We start from the raw sequence: 18,606 nt of genomic DNA, 5'->3' as shown, positions 1-18,606 counted from the left end.
GAAAGTGATGAAAAGTCTTCAGATTGGCACAGGAAGAAACAAAATTAGAAAATAGCCTTCTCCTCCTTATTTCCCAGTTTCAGAAATATCCTGAAGACTCTAAGATGGAAAATAGGAGCACTGACTAGTGGAACAGTAATTAGCTATTTAGCACTTAGCTTTTCAGTAAGCTCACCTGAGTCGTACGTTTTATGTGCTACATTTACTGTTGCTACTTTATTCCACTCAAAAGAAAAGAAAAAATAGGCAGGTTTCATTTCTGTAGAGATCTTCTTCTAGGAAAAAAAAAAAAAACCACATTTGCAGCAATTTTTAATTATTTTAGCTATTCCTATTGACTGGTTTGTCTAATTTCCTTTCCAAAGCCCTCCACTGGCATGGCACCACCACACAGCTTCCCAGAGGTCCTCAGGCCAAGGATGTCATTACTCAAATAATACAATGTCAGGTATCTGTGGCCAAGGAGGAGGTAAAGGAAGGCCAAACAATCAAGTCTTAATCTTAAAAGATTGGAGCTAGTCCCTCTCCTGCATTTATAATAAATAAAATAAAACCAAGCTAAAAGTGCACACACAGGTAGCCCTGAGACAGTGGAGATACTGATCTTTGCAGAGACTCATCAGCTTTATTTCTGAGGGGAAGGAAAAGCCAGGCTTGAAAACAAGCCCTTCTCCACTGGTGGGGTTCAATACTGGTTTCCCTTAGCACTGATATGTGGTGGAATCCTGCCTTGTGACTTCACAGAGCTTTTTCAGTTAACATTTCTGCAGGATCACCTTCATTCTATTTCTGAAAAACAGAATGCATTACTCTGTCTTCCTATTCTATTCGTCTCTAAATGAAAATTCCTTGACCTTTCATTGTAAGAGTAATGTATTTGGAATCAGAATAAATACCCTATTGGATTGTAACATCCATCTCCCTATGTGCTACTCAGTGAAAGAGCAGCAGTTAATCTCAAAGGTTATTCTACGCTATTTTTTTTTTAGATCAGATTCATCATTGCAGTATCCAAAAGCAGATTACAAACACTTTAGCATGCATGTAAATTCTCCTGGTTTTAAGAAAAGAAAATTAAGTGTTTGAGGCAAGTAAGAACAAGGTACATTTAGCAGCATCCTGGCGAGATGTCTGCTTGTCTGTTCAAAATGCAGGGAGAGAAACTCCTACTGCAAAGGAAAGAAAGGGAGCATGTCTTTTATCAGGAGAGACCAATCCCTATTATATTTTCTTCATTTATCACTTTATCATTCATTTTCAATACTTAACACTGTGTAAGACCAAATGGCTTTTATATTTGGCTTCTATTCTACACAAGCACCACATTTATGAATAATGTATCACAATTCATTACAACATAACCCTGAAAATTTGTACTTACAAGTGTGTAAGAAGCTTATCAATGCATAATGTAACTGTTAGCTACAGTGTGGGAGTTTCAAACAGTCGCAATAATAGAGAGGAAAAAACCTCTAGAGAAAATATTCCACTGAAAAATGTGCAATGAGGAAGTCATCATTCCAAATATGACACTGAAGGAAAAGCCTCTCTTCCAAAATACTAAAAATACATGAGCTATTCAGCTAAACACCTCTCTGACACCTTTCAAGAAAGTGTCTGACTACAGGAATGAAAGTTTCAGGCAGTTGTTAAAAATCCAGATGTTTGTGGCAGCTGCTTTTTCTGTGGCTCAGATGCTGGGTGGGATTTCACCCCCATGTGCGCAGGCTGCTGCCCCAGGTGGTTCCGAGAGCCACCCGCTCCCCGGCTGCCCTGGCAGCCCCGCTCCACCCCAGGAAAGCCGGCACACACAGATGAGCTGCAGACCTGGCACGAACCTGCCCTGGCAGCCACACCAGAGCAGCTGGAGGTGTGCTCGGTGCCAGTCACAAAACCCTCGAAGCCAGCACCAGGGAAGGGCAGCAGCAGGCACCCACAGCACAGGGAGTGGAGCAGGGCACTCAGAGATTCCCCTCCAGGCAGCACATCACACCAAGACACATCTGCTGATGATAAAAGCTAAGGGATAGCCCTCAGGGAAAACAGCCTCCAGATCCAAATCCAGTTAACACTAAACTAGCACTGCAATGCTCAGCTAAGGCTGGACTCAACAATCTTAAAGGTCTTTCTTTTCCAATCGAAATGATTCCATGATTCTATGTACCATGTAAGCTATTACCTCAGCAGTAACAATGTTCAGCTGGAGAGTCCCAGAAGACTAAGGAGACAAAAAGCTAAGCTTTTAAACTTAAAAACCCATCAAAATGGGAAAATCCAAGCATTTCTGTTCAGCTTTCTTCTCATAACATAAATAATTATCAAAGGTTGTAACCTTCATCCAGTACTTTTCATTTATTCCTTGGAGATAGCAGAGATTAATTACCTTGTTACGCAAGTCTTGGGCGATATGATAACGTGCAATAAAAATACTTTAATTGCACAAAAACTGCACTAACAGGCAATTAGTGTGATGAAACACTGTATTAACTGCAATGTGATATGGAAGTTTGCTCCCAAAATGGAATAATAAAGCTGTTTCTACAGATAACCGTTGACAGAAGAGGTGACACAGGGATATTTAAACACAGGCAACATCTAACCAAAACTAAAGTTTGTAGATTACAACTCAAACTGGATTATATTGATGCTCCTGCACAAAGAATAAATCATCATAGAGATCATCCTTTTATTAACATACACCTCTGAAACCCATCAGGGAAACATTTACAAATATAAAAACACAAGCCTGAAGCCACAGAGCTGGTATTCTCATGAGAAGCAAATGGAAAAATCCTTTCCAGCATACTGGAGTCTAGGCATGTCTTGAATGAGGTACTAGAAGAAAACAGAAGCAAGAGTTACACAGAGAAGTGACCTTCGACCAAATGGGATTTTACTTGTATTTTCCACCTAAGAATGAATGGGAGTTAAAATGAATAAAAATTGAGAATTAAATAGCAAATTGCACCTCAAAATGTCAAGCTATGCAAATAAGTATACATTGGTGGCTAAACACTTCTCCATCAAAAATAGTTTTGCTATCAAACTCAGATTAATAAAAATGATACCCGCCCAAAACTGTTTTCACAATGGAAAAAAAAAAAGGTTTATTTCTCCCTAATTGGTTTGGTGACTTGAAAACTGTTTAACAGATGACATGTCTTTCCCATTATTTCAGATTACTTAAAACAAATGTAGCACAAAAAATCCCAAAAGGCCTTGTTATCTGCTTAAAAATGAAAAAGCTTTGCAGATCAGACCCTGCTCCCACTCAGTATCAGGTGTACCTCATTACCTTCAGGGGGAATGTGTCACAGTTAGTCGTGATTTATTAACTTTTCTGGAAAGCTTTACTAAATCTAATGTTCATTAGATACCAGGTTTGAGAAGCACAAGAGCAAGGCAGCAGTAAGCTGCTGGTCCTTGTAAGTACAGAAGCATTAGTATTTAGCATTAGTATTAATTAAACGCCTCCAGACCTCCCTTTCTGCTCTGTGCTTGCTGTTGAGCTAATTGCTTCTCTCCTCCAGCACAACTTATCGTGTCTGCCCTGCTGCAGAGCAGCCAACTTCATGTTTTCTAAATGGGATGAGCAGCCTGCAGACAGTAACTCTGATTGCTTCAGATCTTTTCAGGGTTCCTTGTAAGACAATTGAAATGTTTTATGCAGATAAAATGATCTTCAAATTTTTCGTCATCTGAAGTTTTCACACTAGGAAATGAGTTGAATTATAAAACTCAAAATCTCTGTGGCCTTTTTAAAGCAAGAGCATCAATTAGAAAGATGAACAGGAAAGTCTGGATAGCAGCTGACATCACTATTGTAAAACATAACATTTGCAGAAGCTAGAAGAGGGGCTTCATTAATATAAAGATTAAGAAGTACTAAAGAATCTAGGAGATATGAATAACAATTATGTTTATCAAAAAAAAATCTTGGAACTGATGGCACAGACTTGTGCTCTATTATTACTTACTTGGCAATCCTACATAAAAGGATTACTGTCTATTCTGGCACAATGTATAACAAGAGTATACAGCACATCACCAAGGGGTAATATCACACCCACACATATTCTTCACGTCGATTCTCCCACATCAGAAAACCACCAGCTGTCAGTTCCCTGAGTTCCACACCATTTTGTTACTCAAGAAAATTAGGGGAAAAAAGAAAAAAAGAAGTCTTTTTAACAGGAGTGCAACACAGACTAAATTAAGAGCAAAATTCTTGTACAGTTCTTTGGCCTTCTGCATATAAAAATAATCATGCTGCTCCTCACACTCTCTATCCTGATTCAACAGAAAAGCAGCAGACAGCAGTCCTAAGAGCATCCAGCAGCTCTCTGACACAATCACAAGGGTTACATCAGCTCTTCTTTTCTAACACTATGCTACTAATTCTCTTAATATCTTCAAAAACTCCATTAAAATTGCGGCAAATCCAGCACTAGAAGAGTTGCTTGGCCCTGAAGTTGTATTTTGGAGAAATCCTAATGTTCAGATGACAAAACAATTAATCTGAGCATCCTATTAAACAAGACAAGGGAAATGTACTACATTCCTGATATACTGCACCATTTTTTCCTGTCAGGCATAAAAGCAGCTGGCTCATAGTGTAGGATGCCCACCTGCTAATACAAACCTTATGGCTATCAAACTCTTCTACCACAACCACTCATCAGTCCTCTCACTGTCTCTACCAGTTACATCTACTCTTCCTAGAGGAACATGGTCAACTTTGGCATAGCAGTTAGTAAAAGATTTCAGTATGCCAACTTAGGCATAGAGAAGTTATTTCTCACATGTCCTGAAACTGCAATACATGATAGATCCCCTCCCCAGTCTCTGTAATACTCAATGTATTTATAAACACACAGTATAAATCTGAGAATAAAAACATGGAGTTTTCTTGAAAGCATAGCACTGCATCAGACACATGATAAGCTCTTCTTTCGGTAGGACTTAAATTTGGAGTGTGGGGATGCAGGGGATGATGAAGAGGGGAATAAGCATGAAAGGAAGTTAATTATAGATCTATGTGATGATACAGATACTCTTTCACCTTATCCAAATACTTAAAATTTATTATTAGTCATAGAAAGGAGTAATAGCTGCTCTAATGACAGTGTAGGAACTCTTAAAATTATGTTAGTTCATACATTACTCTGTTTTTCTCGGGTTAATTGAATCTCTTATAGAAGATGAGAAGGCATATATGTACCCAAGGCTTCTGACTCACCAGGCTTAAAAGCTCTTTTCAAGTTCTTTCCCATTAGCTGGCCTGGCCAATATTAGTCCATCAGTTTTACCTCATTTCTCATAGAAGGCTGATCTTCTTTTAATTATCACAAATGCATGGGGGCAGTAGCCTTAACCACTCTTTTTATTTTGCTTTTCAAGGCCACATGCATCCCTACTGTTGTCCGTGTCCTTGCTTCTGAGTGTCCAAAGCTAGTGCAATTAACCACAAACTCAATAAGAACAATAAATGACCCCACATAAGCAAAAATCAATTGCAAACAAACATCAAGACAAAAAGCAAAAGCTTATGAGGAGAACTTCTCCATAGGCTGAGTCACAGAGGTACTCCTAAATGCAGAGGACACTCTGACTAGTGCTCATCTTCTGCCTCCCAGAGGTTCTGGGGAAGCCATGGATAGGAGTAAACACATGGATGCTATTGCCTACTTTGCTTCTGCAATCAAAGAAATTCATATCAGCCAGCTCTATCCTCACCATTATAAACACAACACCATTAAACTGTTCAGTCACTGAGGTCAATGACTATATATAACTTCTATGCATCAAAATAGTGCAATGGCTACTTAGGAACTATAATTTAGAATGCAGCTCTTCATTCAAGCATCAATTCAGTCCTCAGCTATGCTTTTGAAAAACTATTTACAGTATGGCACCTTATTATGACAATGTAGTGCTGAGTTCAGAGTCTTTTTACTCTCATTGTGTAACAGGACTAATATTCCTCCAGTAACACAATGCGGGTGTGGTAACAAACTAACAGTTATTTGTTTCAGATAACCCCAAAATCCCACCTCTTTCCCTAAGTCATGCTATTAGCAGATGAAATAGTTTTTAGAATTCTTATTTTAGGCCAATTATATAACTTACCAGATAAATGCCTACATTGATGTGCATCAGCACTACTATACTGCAGACTCAAAAAGCTCATGTGCTATTTTCTCCTGCGACTATAAAAATTCCCTAGGGACACCTTCACTATTTCTGTCACTAGACAGCTGTATTAAATCATGTTGATATACACTGCCCATCATATTTACAACAATTACAGACTCTATTATTATGTAACAATTTTTTTACTTTTTTTTTAACAGGAAGATTATTATTGATGCTATTTGCATCCTAGAAGGTTACACTCATCATTAAATCTTTTTTCCCTCACTGGGATGAATTAACAAGCAGAAACATAAAATTAGATTAAAAACTCACAAAATGAAAGACTATTTTTTGCTACTACTTTTTAAACTCCAGCTACTGAAACGGCAGGCACCAATGAATGGCATGGAGAGGCACTTTGGGCAGAAGTGGAAAATGCTGTTCTGTGAGGAAGAAAAGCATGGCACAAGCAAAGCTTCTCTGCATTCTCTGCATTGCCCAGCCTTGTTAGGGACTTTCCTGTACTCCACAGACACTTCAACAGCATCTTCAGCCCTTCCTATGGGCTCCAGCTACTGTCCCTGGCAGGTGCCTCCTGACCAGAGTCCACTCTGGCTTGCAACACACGAAAGAGGCACTAACATCCCATGCTGCTGATGCTTAACCTCCTCTTCTCCTTCACTTTTCCTGGGGCATTTTCAGGTGAAAGTTCCCACTTAACCAGCATACACAGGTTATTCTGCTCATGAATTTCACATGGATTTGATCTCTGAGCCTATGAGCTGATTCCTTTGGAACCTTTCAGTTGTTATACAAAGCAAAATCTACAGAGTTAACAGCTAAGCTGAATACAGCAATTTCTCTTCAAGTACAGGGAGAGCTTAACACACAGCAATGTCAGGTAACATCTTCTAGAATATTTCCTTTAGATATCTGTAGATGCAAGTGAGGCTTGCTTGACACATTCTGTTTAAGTAATCACAGGTTAGCAGCCACCACAGCAGAGCTCACAGCTATTTCCCTGTCTACTTTGGATTATCTACAAAAATGCATTACTTGAAATGACTTCTGGGGACGTCAGGTATTCAGATTTTAATCTAATCAGAGAATGAAAAAAGGAGAAGCAGGAACCAAGGTGTGATTGAAAGCACTTCAGAAGCACATCAGTACCTTTCAGTGCCTACATGACACCTGAAGTCAACAGTTGTGAAGAAACCCAGGACAAAAAGTGGAATAAACTACAACTTAAGTATAAAATAGCAAATCCCAAGGTATCAGAAGATATACTCAACTAATACATGCTTTAGCTGAAATATTCTGACTCTAGAGGATAGCCTAATTAATACAGAAAGAAAATGACACTATCACAGGGGAACCCTGCCAGGATTTAATTTTTGTCACTTTGAAGAAGTCGATTGAAAACAGGTTAATATGGAAAGGTGCTGCTAATTTAGAAAAGCTTGCTAAATTCAAAAAACTGAAGAGCTAGTAGCTGATTTCAGAGCAGCTGGATTTTAAGAAAATCACTGCTGAGACACTCTTGAGGATTTCATTCTAATCCAGTAACCATCAGAGATAAAAGGTGCAGAGGGCAACCACCAGATTGAGGTCTCACTGTGCATGGGGCAATGTAAGCAAAGCGTTAATGTCAATATAAGCAAGGAAAGAAGTGGAAGCACTAAAAAAATATCCTGGCAAGCTGATGAAAAGGAAGTAAGCTGCTGAAAAGAAACCTGTACTAAAAATGGGGAAAAGAATCAAAGATGCACAGCACAGAAGCATACAATTAGTGGACATGCAGTACTGCTTCGCAAGCACTTCATGTGACACAATTCATCTACCTGCTTGTTCAAATTACAAGGAAAAATATACATGCTTTTTTTTCTGACTGCATCTCCTTCAAACTCACCACAAAATGTAATTCATACCAGAGCATGACGTTTTTCACTGGTGTGAATTTGTCTTTGCTGCCAAGTAAGCTGTTTACTTACATGAGAGTTAATATTTTCTGATTAGATTATCGGGTCTAATGGCAGCATAAAATAACACTCGAACTTCTGTGTCTGCATTTCCTGATTTCTCAGGTAAGAACAAATTCCTTGTAGCAAAAAAGAAGAGCAATTGAAAGCCCCAGGTTGCTTAGCTCTCTCGTTAATGCTGGCAGTGTCTAAATTTCTGGCCTTGTGACAGCACAACAGATGCCCAAACTGTTCAGCAGCAGAGCAGGACAGAGCCCATACATCTCCACAGTGCCGAGAAGTGATATATTTGTTCCCATCACAGGAAATGTCCTATTTTTTTCTGGGCACTTGAAAGGAGTTGGAGTATAGATTTGGCTGACTCAGGTGAAATCAACCTGCATATGCACTGCAGAGCTGTCTCTGTCATAAATTTGCTAGCTCCAGCCCATGTTGCCCAGATTGTCCAACTGAGTTGAGGTAAAAGGACCACGGTGCTTGAATAAAAGCATGGACACCAGCAATCAGAAAGCAAACAGTTTGCGCCCTCTTCCAACTGGGTCATTTCAGAGCTTTCCCATTACAGCCCTAGTAAGTCCCAGCATCCCTGTAGCTGCTGAGGGGGTTGCAGAGACATCCTTGGACTCGGGAGCTGAAATTCTGACAGCTCTGGTGACAATTCACAGGAAGACAGGTGACCAGCTTGCCCTGCCCTCAAAGTTCATGTGGCACTGCCCCATCCATCAGCAGCCAAGTCAGAGCTAGTGCTTACTTTGACCTTTCAGTCAAGAGTGGCAAAAACTGCCAGAGGGAGCCAGCTGAAATATGTGCCATTTTTGCATGGTGACTTATCAACTGTTTTCAAAATAAATAGGAAAGGCATATAAAACAACAAAAAAGGAAAACTGAGCTAATTCTTCACAAGAAACAAGGGTTTTTAAAGTGCTATCAGGGTAAAGCAGACTTCATAGGATTAAAACAAGAACATGAAAGTTTAATATTATTTAGTTAGTTTTCTCTTCTTTTAAAAACTATATATTAATTCCATTCATCTACTTTAAGAACCTGAATTTTTAGATGTTGGCCTTCAGGATGAAACAGAGGGCTGAGACTCATTTATAAAATTGCCTCTATTTCCTGCACAACCAAGACAGAAACCCATGTGTCTGTGAATGACAGTAAAGAGAAATCCAGCCTCCTCTCTCTTGACTGCATAAGCACTTTCACAGCAATTAAGTCCTCCCAGGTGAGGCGGCCACTGAATGAGAGTTAAGGGAAAATGGATGAAACACAAAGCATCTCTAATCCACCTGCAACAGGAGTAGTTACAGTGACCTTTTAGAAAACAGTCAGGGTATCCAGCAGACAGCTAAAGTTTCCAGCCCCCAGGTAATCAGACACTAGATCCCAAGCCTTCAGTTCCTGGCAAAAGCTACAAACAAGCTGTTACTTAAAGGCCACTTTCATGTCTAGGTTTTCCAGCTGCTCTGGGACCACAGCAGGTGGAGACACTTGTCTGCACAAACCAGCCCTGCAGCAGAGCTTGACAGAGAAGGGAGCCGCTCTCCAAGAAAACACTATTCCCAAGCTCAAGAGGGTGAAAAGGGCACTGTCAACCTCAGAAAAAAAAATGCTAACCATTCTGACAAATGCTAAGCAAGGGAAACAACTGGGCCTGGGAATTCAGTGAGTTTCAGAACCCTGGATCCAACCCAGTTTTTGTCCTTTAATACAAAGAGAATCAGGAAAGCATGTGCCTAAGTCTCTTCTTGCTCCTCAGAAGGACAAAGTGCATTTTGCCAGTTACTGGAAGTGATGCTTTGTCAATACAGCTGCTTGTGAACAATGCCATAGCTCATGGCAAGGACACAACTGGAGAGATGCAGAAAACATCCTAAGGGACACGACACTGGCAGAGCAAGTGAAGATATATCACTCACGACATTAAATCCTGCAGGCAGAAAACTTCAGAGTAAAGGCTGCCCCCACTCTTTACAAACCTCACTGTTATGTACACATTGCTTAAAAGGACAAAAAAAACTAGCTTCACTAAATGCTTAAGAAAATGATATCTAGGATTACAGTATGAAAAAGAGATATCAGTCCACCTATGGAATAGGAAATTAAAGTGAAGAAGAAAAGTAAAATCTATCTTTCTATTTCCTCAGTTAAAGGAAAGGACAATAAAACTGCACAGTGCTATTGTAAGCAATTTTTAGGAACTGTGCCAGCTGCCTGATCAGCATTTTAACAAAATAAAAGGGATGCTACGGAGTGCCAGAGAAGCACAACACTGTACCATCTAAGTGTTAATTCACCTGTGGGAGAAAGCAGTATAATCCATATACACAAAAAGAGGTGCAGTCACTTCACCTGCATCCCAAGATGCTTCCTACCCCCAGCCGAGAGCACAGTGAGCTCCACCTTCTGCTAGTGCTGCCCAGCTGAGTATGCAAACAAAACAAGTGTGTGTTTCACACACATGTTTCATGGAATCACAGGACAGGCTGAGTTGGAAAGGATCCACAAGGGTCATCAAGTCCAACTTGTAGCCCTGCACAGGACCATCCCCAAAAGTCACACCATGTGCCTGAGAGCACTGTCCAAACACTTCTTGAACTCTGTCAGGCTGGGGCTATGACCACTTCCCTGGGGAGCCTTTCCAGTGCCCAAACACCCTCTGGGGGCAGAATTTTTTTTTTTTGATATCCAACCTAAACATCCTCCAACACAGTATCAGGCCATTTCCTCAGGTTCTGTCACAGGTCAGCACAGAAGAGAGATCAGTGCCTGCCTCTCCTCTTCCCTCACAAGGAAGTTATAGGCTGCAATGATGTCTCCCCTCAGCCTCTTCTCCAGGCTTAACAGACCAAGTGACCTCAGCCACTTCTCATACAGCTTCCCCTCAAGGCCCTTCACCATTTTCATTGCCCTCCTTTGGATGCTCTCTAATAGTTTATTGTCTTTTTTCTATCATAGTACCCAACACTGCACACAGTGCTCAAGGTGAGGCTGCCCCACTGCAGAGCAGAGGGGGACAATCCCCTCCCTTGCCTGGCTGTGCCCGATGCACGCCAGGTTTGCACAAAAACAGACTGCTGATGGATCAAGTCTCAGTGCTTGCCTCTGCATAAAACAAGATGTGGCCTTCTCTCAGATAAAGCAAAATCATGTATTTGAGAAATAAGCTCTGCACACTTCCCCTTTACAAGGAAAATAAAGCAAGCAATAAAAAATACTGGTGAACACCGGTGAGGCCCTTTTCCCTCAATTTTTGATTCAAAGAAATCTTCCTTCTCACAGGCATGCTGTAAAAATAAACGTGCTATTTCTGTAGGGTTTACCAACTATAGGGATCAATGCTGAGAAAACCCTGTAGGAAACTAGCCTTTTTGGATATCAGGAGCATATTCCAAAAGCAAATCAAAAGTGGTCATAAGCTGACTGGTGAGAATAAAATTAAATGCTGGTCAGCTGTTTCCCTACTTCTAGATGGTCCTTTTTGCTCAGCTAGAAAGTTGATACCGTCTCAGAAAACCTCAATGACCTTGTAGCATCCACATAAAGGACCTGATGCCCCCACGGGGGCTCCAGTTCCTGTCTCCCAGGGACATCCATAACCCCAGAAGCAGCCAGACCAAAATGAATCAAAGTGGCACAAAAATCCAGTGCTTCCTGTGCCAATATCCAAGCAATGTCACGTTACGGAGATCTAGCTTGTCTGGCAGCTGGGCCAGCCCTGGGACCCAGCAGGCAGAGGTGGTGGGTTTCTGATGTGAAGCTACCCCTCCCTCTTCTTTCAAGTGGAATGTGGATATAGAGGTAGATTTAACTACAAGTATAATAAATACAATCATCATACATCCATATTTAAAGACTTAGGGGAAGCCTGTAACAAAGAAATGAAGAATAAGTATATAGAACATCCACCTCTAAACACTGGTAAGGAGGTATTTTCCAGACAAAATACAGTCACAGTGAAATGGTTTATCTAATGCTAGAAACAGCAACCCACACAAACAATCCTCATGAAATTACTTTACTTCCCTGGCTTTCAGCCATTATCTGTACCAAGCCCATTTGCATAGGTTTATCCAATTTTTCAGCCATTGTCCCATAAAACCTTTATCTTTGTATTTTGTAATTACATTTTGTTCCAAAACCTAGGGACAGTCTGCATGAAATTAAGCTGAGACACTTTTCTCATATCATATCCTAACCAGCCTACAGTATTCTGGAAACTGAAATAAAACATCCTTAGCACAATGACCAATTTGTTCACTAGTCATTTTGGGGGGGTACCGGTAAAAGCCATTCCTGAATGCTAGAATATTTTCATTCATGCAATATTTCTGTAAAACTTGATACTGCCTATGTGTGAATTTTTAGGGTAAATTCATTTTTTATAACAATATTCACTTGCAAAAAAAGAAAAGTATTTAAAAGTTTTCAGCCACTATTAAAACTTCTAAGTGCCACACTTAATTTTAAAGAACTGCCTTTTAAAGTCCTAATATAATACAAGGTAAATTCACATTCAAGACAACTGTTGGATCCCTACAAAAAAACCCCACAGTATTTAGAAAAATCACAGTGTTTTAAAAGTGCTAGAATTTGACAAGTAGCAGAAGCACCATCAAAAGTACAAAACAAGACTCAGGAAATCCAATTCAACTTCAAATTGAATTGCAATTAATTTAATCAGATAAATACTTAAAAGAAGAACCTGCACATCAGTCAGCTGACAACAATCACAGTACAGCTGAGCACAGAAGGGAAAGGCTTATGAGAAGATAAAGACCACTTAGTAACTGCCCAGTTTTTACAAAGTGTGCAACTTCCCTTTTGGATTATCTGTGATTAAGGGAACCGGTTCTTACATTTCCTAGGCACCTGTTACAATCATAACTTATTTTCAAGCCTGATGTCACACATTTCTCAAAATTACCATCAGGGCATCAAAGTATCGTCAAGTTTAAGGGGCGGGAGAACCCGGAGGTGACACTGCTTCACAAGGAACAAACATCCCACACAAGCGCTCACACACTGCAATGCAGGAGCCCAAATACATATCCCTGCTTGGCACCTTTGTCCTACTAAAATCAACATAGCACCGTGTAAACTGGCACTGTGCCATTCTGACAGATGGACTTAAGTGCAGGCAGCCAAGAGACTATGTATAAGCATCAAATATGTTTTTTGAGAGGAGGACTTCCAGTCAGGAATGTTAAAACAGCTGTCCACATTGAGCTTGCATGCCTACACTTAAGAGGATATGCTATCGCCACTCGAGCCCTGAGCTGGATTAACTTGGAAAATAAATAAGATAGCTTCCACAGCCACATAAGGTGAGTTTTTGCAGAATCAGGATTAGTGATACTCAAGGGGGGCTTTACTGACTTCTCTTAGTGGGCACACATCCATTCTGAAGCTCAGTGAACCTTTTATCAGGTGCACACTTACATATATTTATCTTCCTTTGAAAGAAAAACATAGAATGCAATACCAGCATGATTATGAACAAACATGTAAGTGACCTTCCATTTTGTGTTAGAGAATACTTTTTTTATTAATTAGCTGTCCTCACTCAAACATATGTATCTGTGTGACTGGGATCTGCTTCCCTGGGCTTTCATCTCTTTTTAAAACCTCAACTGCCACTGGCCTACTCCAAGACTTTTTGTTAGCCCGTGCCTCCACACAGACATACATTTTACATTTTGGCATCACTTGCATAGTTTTCCCCAGTAATAGAATCACACCACCTGGAGAACTGGGCATTGTATAACACAGGATGTGAGCTGGCAGGCCTGCAGAGCCATGCCCAGGCCACTTCTATCCTATCCCTGCACCTGGCTGAGCTGTCTGCTGCCCACAAATCCCTCTCCTTAAGGACATTCAACATTCCAAACCATTGAGAAGATCCAACAAAAATATGTTTGCTCACAACAATGTGCCAAACAGTGTTCTTTTTCTTTCTCCCCCAAAAACTCTGATTTTACTCCTGCCCCTCAAAAAGCCATTGGCCTGGTATCTGAAGTGAGACAAATACTTAAACATTAACAACTTAAATCTTTCCTCAGAACACCATGCTACTTAAAAAAGATAATACCAAGATTTCCAACAGCAGATAACATTGCTTCTAGCCCTGAGTGGCTTCAAGACTGAATGGAGGTGATAGTACATTTTATTAAATGAACACTTTGTGTTCATTTTAATTCTCCCTCTGGTCACAATCAAATCACAGGCATGAATTTTTCACATACACTGTAGCTGGGTGTACTCATCTTTGTTCTCTTGAATCACTAAAAATGAACTTTAACTCTACAAGGGTCCTCCAGTATAGATCAAAGCTGCCTTCAGCGTCTGGCAGCCACAGGGTCACATGGAGTCTACCCAGCTGCTGGTGCCTTTTACCTTTGTTAACTTCGCTGCAATTAAAGTTACCTGAGTCATTTCATTACTATTTCCTGTGCTAGAGGCGCATCAGTGGTAGGCATCATTTCTCCTGCACAGTGAGGATTTCCCCCCATTGACCTTGCCTTCCCCTTTGTTGAAGAAAGATTTCCGCCTCTCTCACCGTTCACCTCTTTTACCCTTCATTCCTCACCTACAGCATTTCCTTTTCTTTTTTCGTTTTTGCGGACTGTGTGAGATCACCTACTTGCAAAAGTTCCAAACTACAATTTAGTAACCTCAGTAACAAGATGCTTTGTTTTTTTCATGCTGCCGATAAAGTCAATGCTAGGTTAATCTTAATTTCCATACCACTTAACCTTTCTCAGATACAGGAGAAGAGAGGGGAAAAACACTTTGTCAAATACTTCATCATGCAGATTAGCAATGCAGTGAATACCTCTCCCTCCTTCCAAAAACCTGCAGTGCCCCAGGCTTTTTCAAGACATTGCACACAGACTGTGCATGGCTTTAAAACGGTTCAGAGAACAAAATGCCAAAGAACAGGTCAAAAGGAATAAAAACACTGATCCAGATCACTACTTCTGTTCAGTAAAATAGTTACACACACACACTCCCCAAGTGTTTGTGTGTGTGTGTGTGTGTAACTTCCACATAACTTCCATAAATGTGTAGCTTACAAGCAATTATTGTCTCCATGGCTTTCAAAAAGCCAAAGAAAACTGAACTGCAAATGTTAATGCTGAGTATCCAAAACCCCTTCACAGCTCTCTCAGCCCCCTAAGTGCCTCTCCTTATTTGAAAAGAATGTGAAGGGTACATGAGATTCATTTCTTGTAGAAGCATCTAAGGTGCTAATGCAAAGTCAGGGAGCAGTTAATCTTCTTACACATTACACAAACTATCACAATCAAACTCCAGGAAAGTTTAGTACCCAGTTATCTGAGATATCTTTCTTCCCACTACTGCACAACTATAAAGAAGAGCTGTCTGTACCTGCTGAAAAATGTATGCCAGATTGGACACAACTCATTTCGTTCTGCTCCTTGAGCTTCCCGAACCAAATTCAACCCTGAAGGTTTTACATGCTGGTTTATCAATGAGTTTTTAACTCTGAGATGCCAGATGATGTATCAAGGACAGTAAAAATTCATTGCTAGCTCAAGGCAAACGAATGCTGGAAAAGTAAAACGAATCATGGCAAAACTCTCCCAAAGTGCTTATTGAGCATTGACATTACAGAGACTTTAGGCTAAAGGTACAGCACCAGGATTGAGAAATACAAAGCTTCTGTGTTAGAAAAAAGAATCTTGAAAGGGCAAGGCAAATTTTAACACTGCTTTCTGAAAAAGTCACCAGCTACTGCCAAGTGCTGAAACACATTAGAGAAGACAACTTTCTCTGTTGTTCTATTACCCGTGCAAGAGTGTGTGAGTACAACTGCTTTTAGGCACACTGCATTAGCTTCACCCGTTACTGCCGTTCACCATGCCACAAAAGATTTTAAAATAGGAGAGCATGGCAATTTTACTTCAAAAGGTCATTTGAGAAGGAAAACTTAGCACAGGTGTCGTTCAGCAGCAGAAGTACCTGTAACTGGCCCCTCGGAGATCTGGGGTTCAGCAAAGTACCCAGGTACTTAAGTTGCCTTACCTAGGTAAAGCGAGGCGTTTTCTTTCTTGACATTGTCATCTAAGTACGTTGGTCCCAAGGTATAGATGGGTGTCGAGCCCATGCCAATGAGGATTTGGGCACAAATGAATAAAGCTACATAGAGAGAGTGGTCGTTTCCACCGGTGTCCTTGAAGCAGGCCGACGAGTCCCACTGCTCTTTGACAGTGCCATTGCCGGCCACGCACAAGCCCTCGTTACTGACGGAGGAGTTCAGTTCCTGGATCTGGTACGGCGGAGAGATGAAGTGAGGTAAGGAGAAGAGCGCAGCGCCCAGGGCGATGAAAAGCCCCCCTACGGCCAGCCAGAGCGGCCTCCGCCCGCGACCCCCGAAGTAGCTGATGAAGACCACCACCACCAGGCTCCCGATGTCGAAGCAGCTGACCAGCAGCCCCGACTCCGAGCTCTTGAGGCTGTATCTCCGCTCGATGGTGGTGATGACGCTGCTCAAGTAGCCGGAGACCATGAGGGACTGGATGAAGGTCAGGAAGCACATGCACACCAGGAAGAAGCGCGAGTCCGCCAGCACTGCCCGCAGACATGCTCTGCCCGGCGGGCCCGCCAGCAGCAGCGCCGGCGGCGGCGGCGGCAGCAGCAACGGGGGGCCCAGGGATACCCCTCGGCCGGGAGCCGCCGGCTGGCTGCCCTCCGTCTTCCAGGGGAAGCTCTCGCTGCCGCTGGCGGCGGCGGGGAGCCGGCCAGCCTCGGCGACGGCGGCGGCGCCCTCGCCCCGCTCGGCCTCGGGAGCGGGTCCCGCGGCGGGGCTCGGCGGGCCGCCGCCGCCGCCGCCCCCCCCGGCCGCCAGGGGGGAGCCGAGCGCGGGCAGACTGCGGCACCGCGGCGCCTCCGCCCGGCCCCCCGCCGCCGCCGGCGGCCGCTCCGCCCCGGGGAGCCGCTTCTCCGGGGTCCCCGCCGAGGCCATGCTGGGTCCGGCGGCGGCCTCACAGGAGCCCGGCCGGCTCCATCGCTGCCGTGCGTCGAGTCCGCTGAGGGGCCCGGCGAGAGCGCAGCATAGCGAGGAGGGGAGGAGGGAGGGGAGGGGGGTGGCCCTAGCCGCGGCCGCCGGCCGCCCCGCCGCACGTGTCAGCCCAACTCCTTTGTGGCTCCATCCACCCTCAGTCTCGCTCGAGGGGCCGCCCGCCCGCCGGGGCGCCCGCGCTGCCGGCGGCTCCCGCTTCCCGTCGCCGCATGCCCGCAGCGCCGCGCTCAGCAGCCGCTCGCCGGGGCCCCGCGGACAGCCTGCCTGCCGCGGGGCAGCGCCGCCCGCTCCGCCGCCCGCATCCTCCTCTCTCCTCGCCGCCGACGCCGGTGACGGAACTCCGGGGGGTTGCTGCCGATCTGCGGGGCGGAGAGCAAGCACGGGAGGTCAGCGGCGCCGGCCACAACGGCCCCGTCCCTCCCCGCCGCCCCGGCCTCTGCCCGCCCGACCCCGCGGTCTGCGCTGAGCTCCGGGGAGAGCCTCCGTCCCAGTCCCCGCGGGGGCTGGATCACGGCAGCGCCTCGGGGACCGCGCGTCCTTGGGGACGGCACATGGATTTACATAAGAGCTGGGGCGGCCTCGGCCAGAGCGCGACCCTTTTATTTGGCGCCGGATGCGACAGCCAAAGGTCGCCGTGCCAAGCCTTTTATTTTCTAGCCTAAAAATAAATGCGCTGAAATAAATACTCCGCTACAACTCGGCGGCCCGGGGAGCGGCGGCAGGCGGAGGGAAGGGGAACAAAGCCGGAGCCGGGCAGCGGCGGGCACTCCGGGACCCAGCAACCCGGGGCCGACCTCGCCGCCCCAGCTCGGTCGGGTGCCCCCCGGGACCGCCGGGTGCAAAGCGGTGCCCAGACATCCCTACCCCGGCAGCGGAACACGCCTTTTGCCTCCTTTGTCCGCTTTTGTCTCCCCGCCGCCTCCCGCTCGCTGCGGCCCCGCGGAGGGGTGGGTGGGGGAGGCAACGGCACCCGGGCAACCGCGCCCCGGCGGCGGATCTCCCCCACCCCCAGAGGCTGGCCAGCGGGCAGGGCGGCGGAGCCGGCGGGGCGCACGGGGCTCTCCTCCCGGCCGCTGCGAAGAAAAACGACGGGACTACTCACCGAGCGTGCGGCGCCGGGGGCGGCCGGCCCGGGCCCTGCGCCCCCGCCCCGCCTGTCACCCAACGCCGGGTCCCCCTCGGCCGCCTCCGCCTCCCCGGGCGCCGGAGCGCAGGCGCGCCCGCCGCAGCCGCCGGGCCGGGCGATGCCGCCGGGCGCTCGCGTGCCCTCCGACCTGCCCTACCGGCCCGCGGTTACCCGGCTACAACCCCTCGCCTGAGAGGCCGGAGCCCCCGCGGGACGCTGAGCCCGGCGGCGGGGCACGCCTTGGGGGCTGCCCGGTCGGTGCCCTTGCTCACCCGTGGAACTGCTGAGGGCTGCCGCTCGGCGCTCGTGGCTGAGAAAGT

At 44.7% G+C, this 18,606-nt stretch overlaps 1 protein-coding gene across 1 annotated transcript in view; it reads right to left on the bottom strand.

Annotated features, from left to right (window-relative positions):
- SLCO5A1 (solute carrier organic anion transporter family member 5A1) overlaps positions 1–18,396 on the bottom strand; it is a 74,005-nt gene extending 55,609 nt beyond the window's left edge. Inside the window, exons 1-2 of the mRNA XM_084204280.1 lie at positions 18,263–18,396; positions 16,164–17,519 (exon numbers count right to left, since the gene is read on the bottom strand). Coding sequence (XP_084060406.1) covers positions 16,164–17,103 — 940 coding nt within the window. The 5' untranslated portion in view covers positions 17,104–17,519; positions 18,263–18,396. The remainder of the gene's footprint in view (positions 1–16,163; positions 17,520–18,262) is intronic.
- Between the last annotated feature and the right edge of the window lie 210 nt (positions 18,397–18,606).

This window comes from Fringilla coelebs (assembly GCF_963513975.1).
Source record: "Fringilla coelebs genome assembly, chromosome: 1".
NCBI classification, from domain to species: domain Eukaryota; kingdom Metazoa; phylum Chordata; class Aves; order Passeriformes; family Fringillidae; genus Fringilla; species Fringilla coelebs.
The sequence above is the reverse complement of the archived record's forward strand: the minus strand, read 5'-3'. Positions and strand labels throughout refer to the sequence as shown.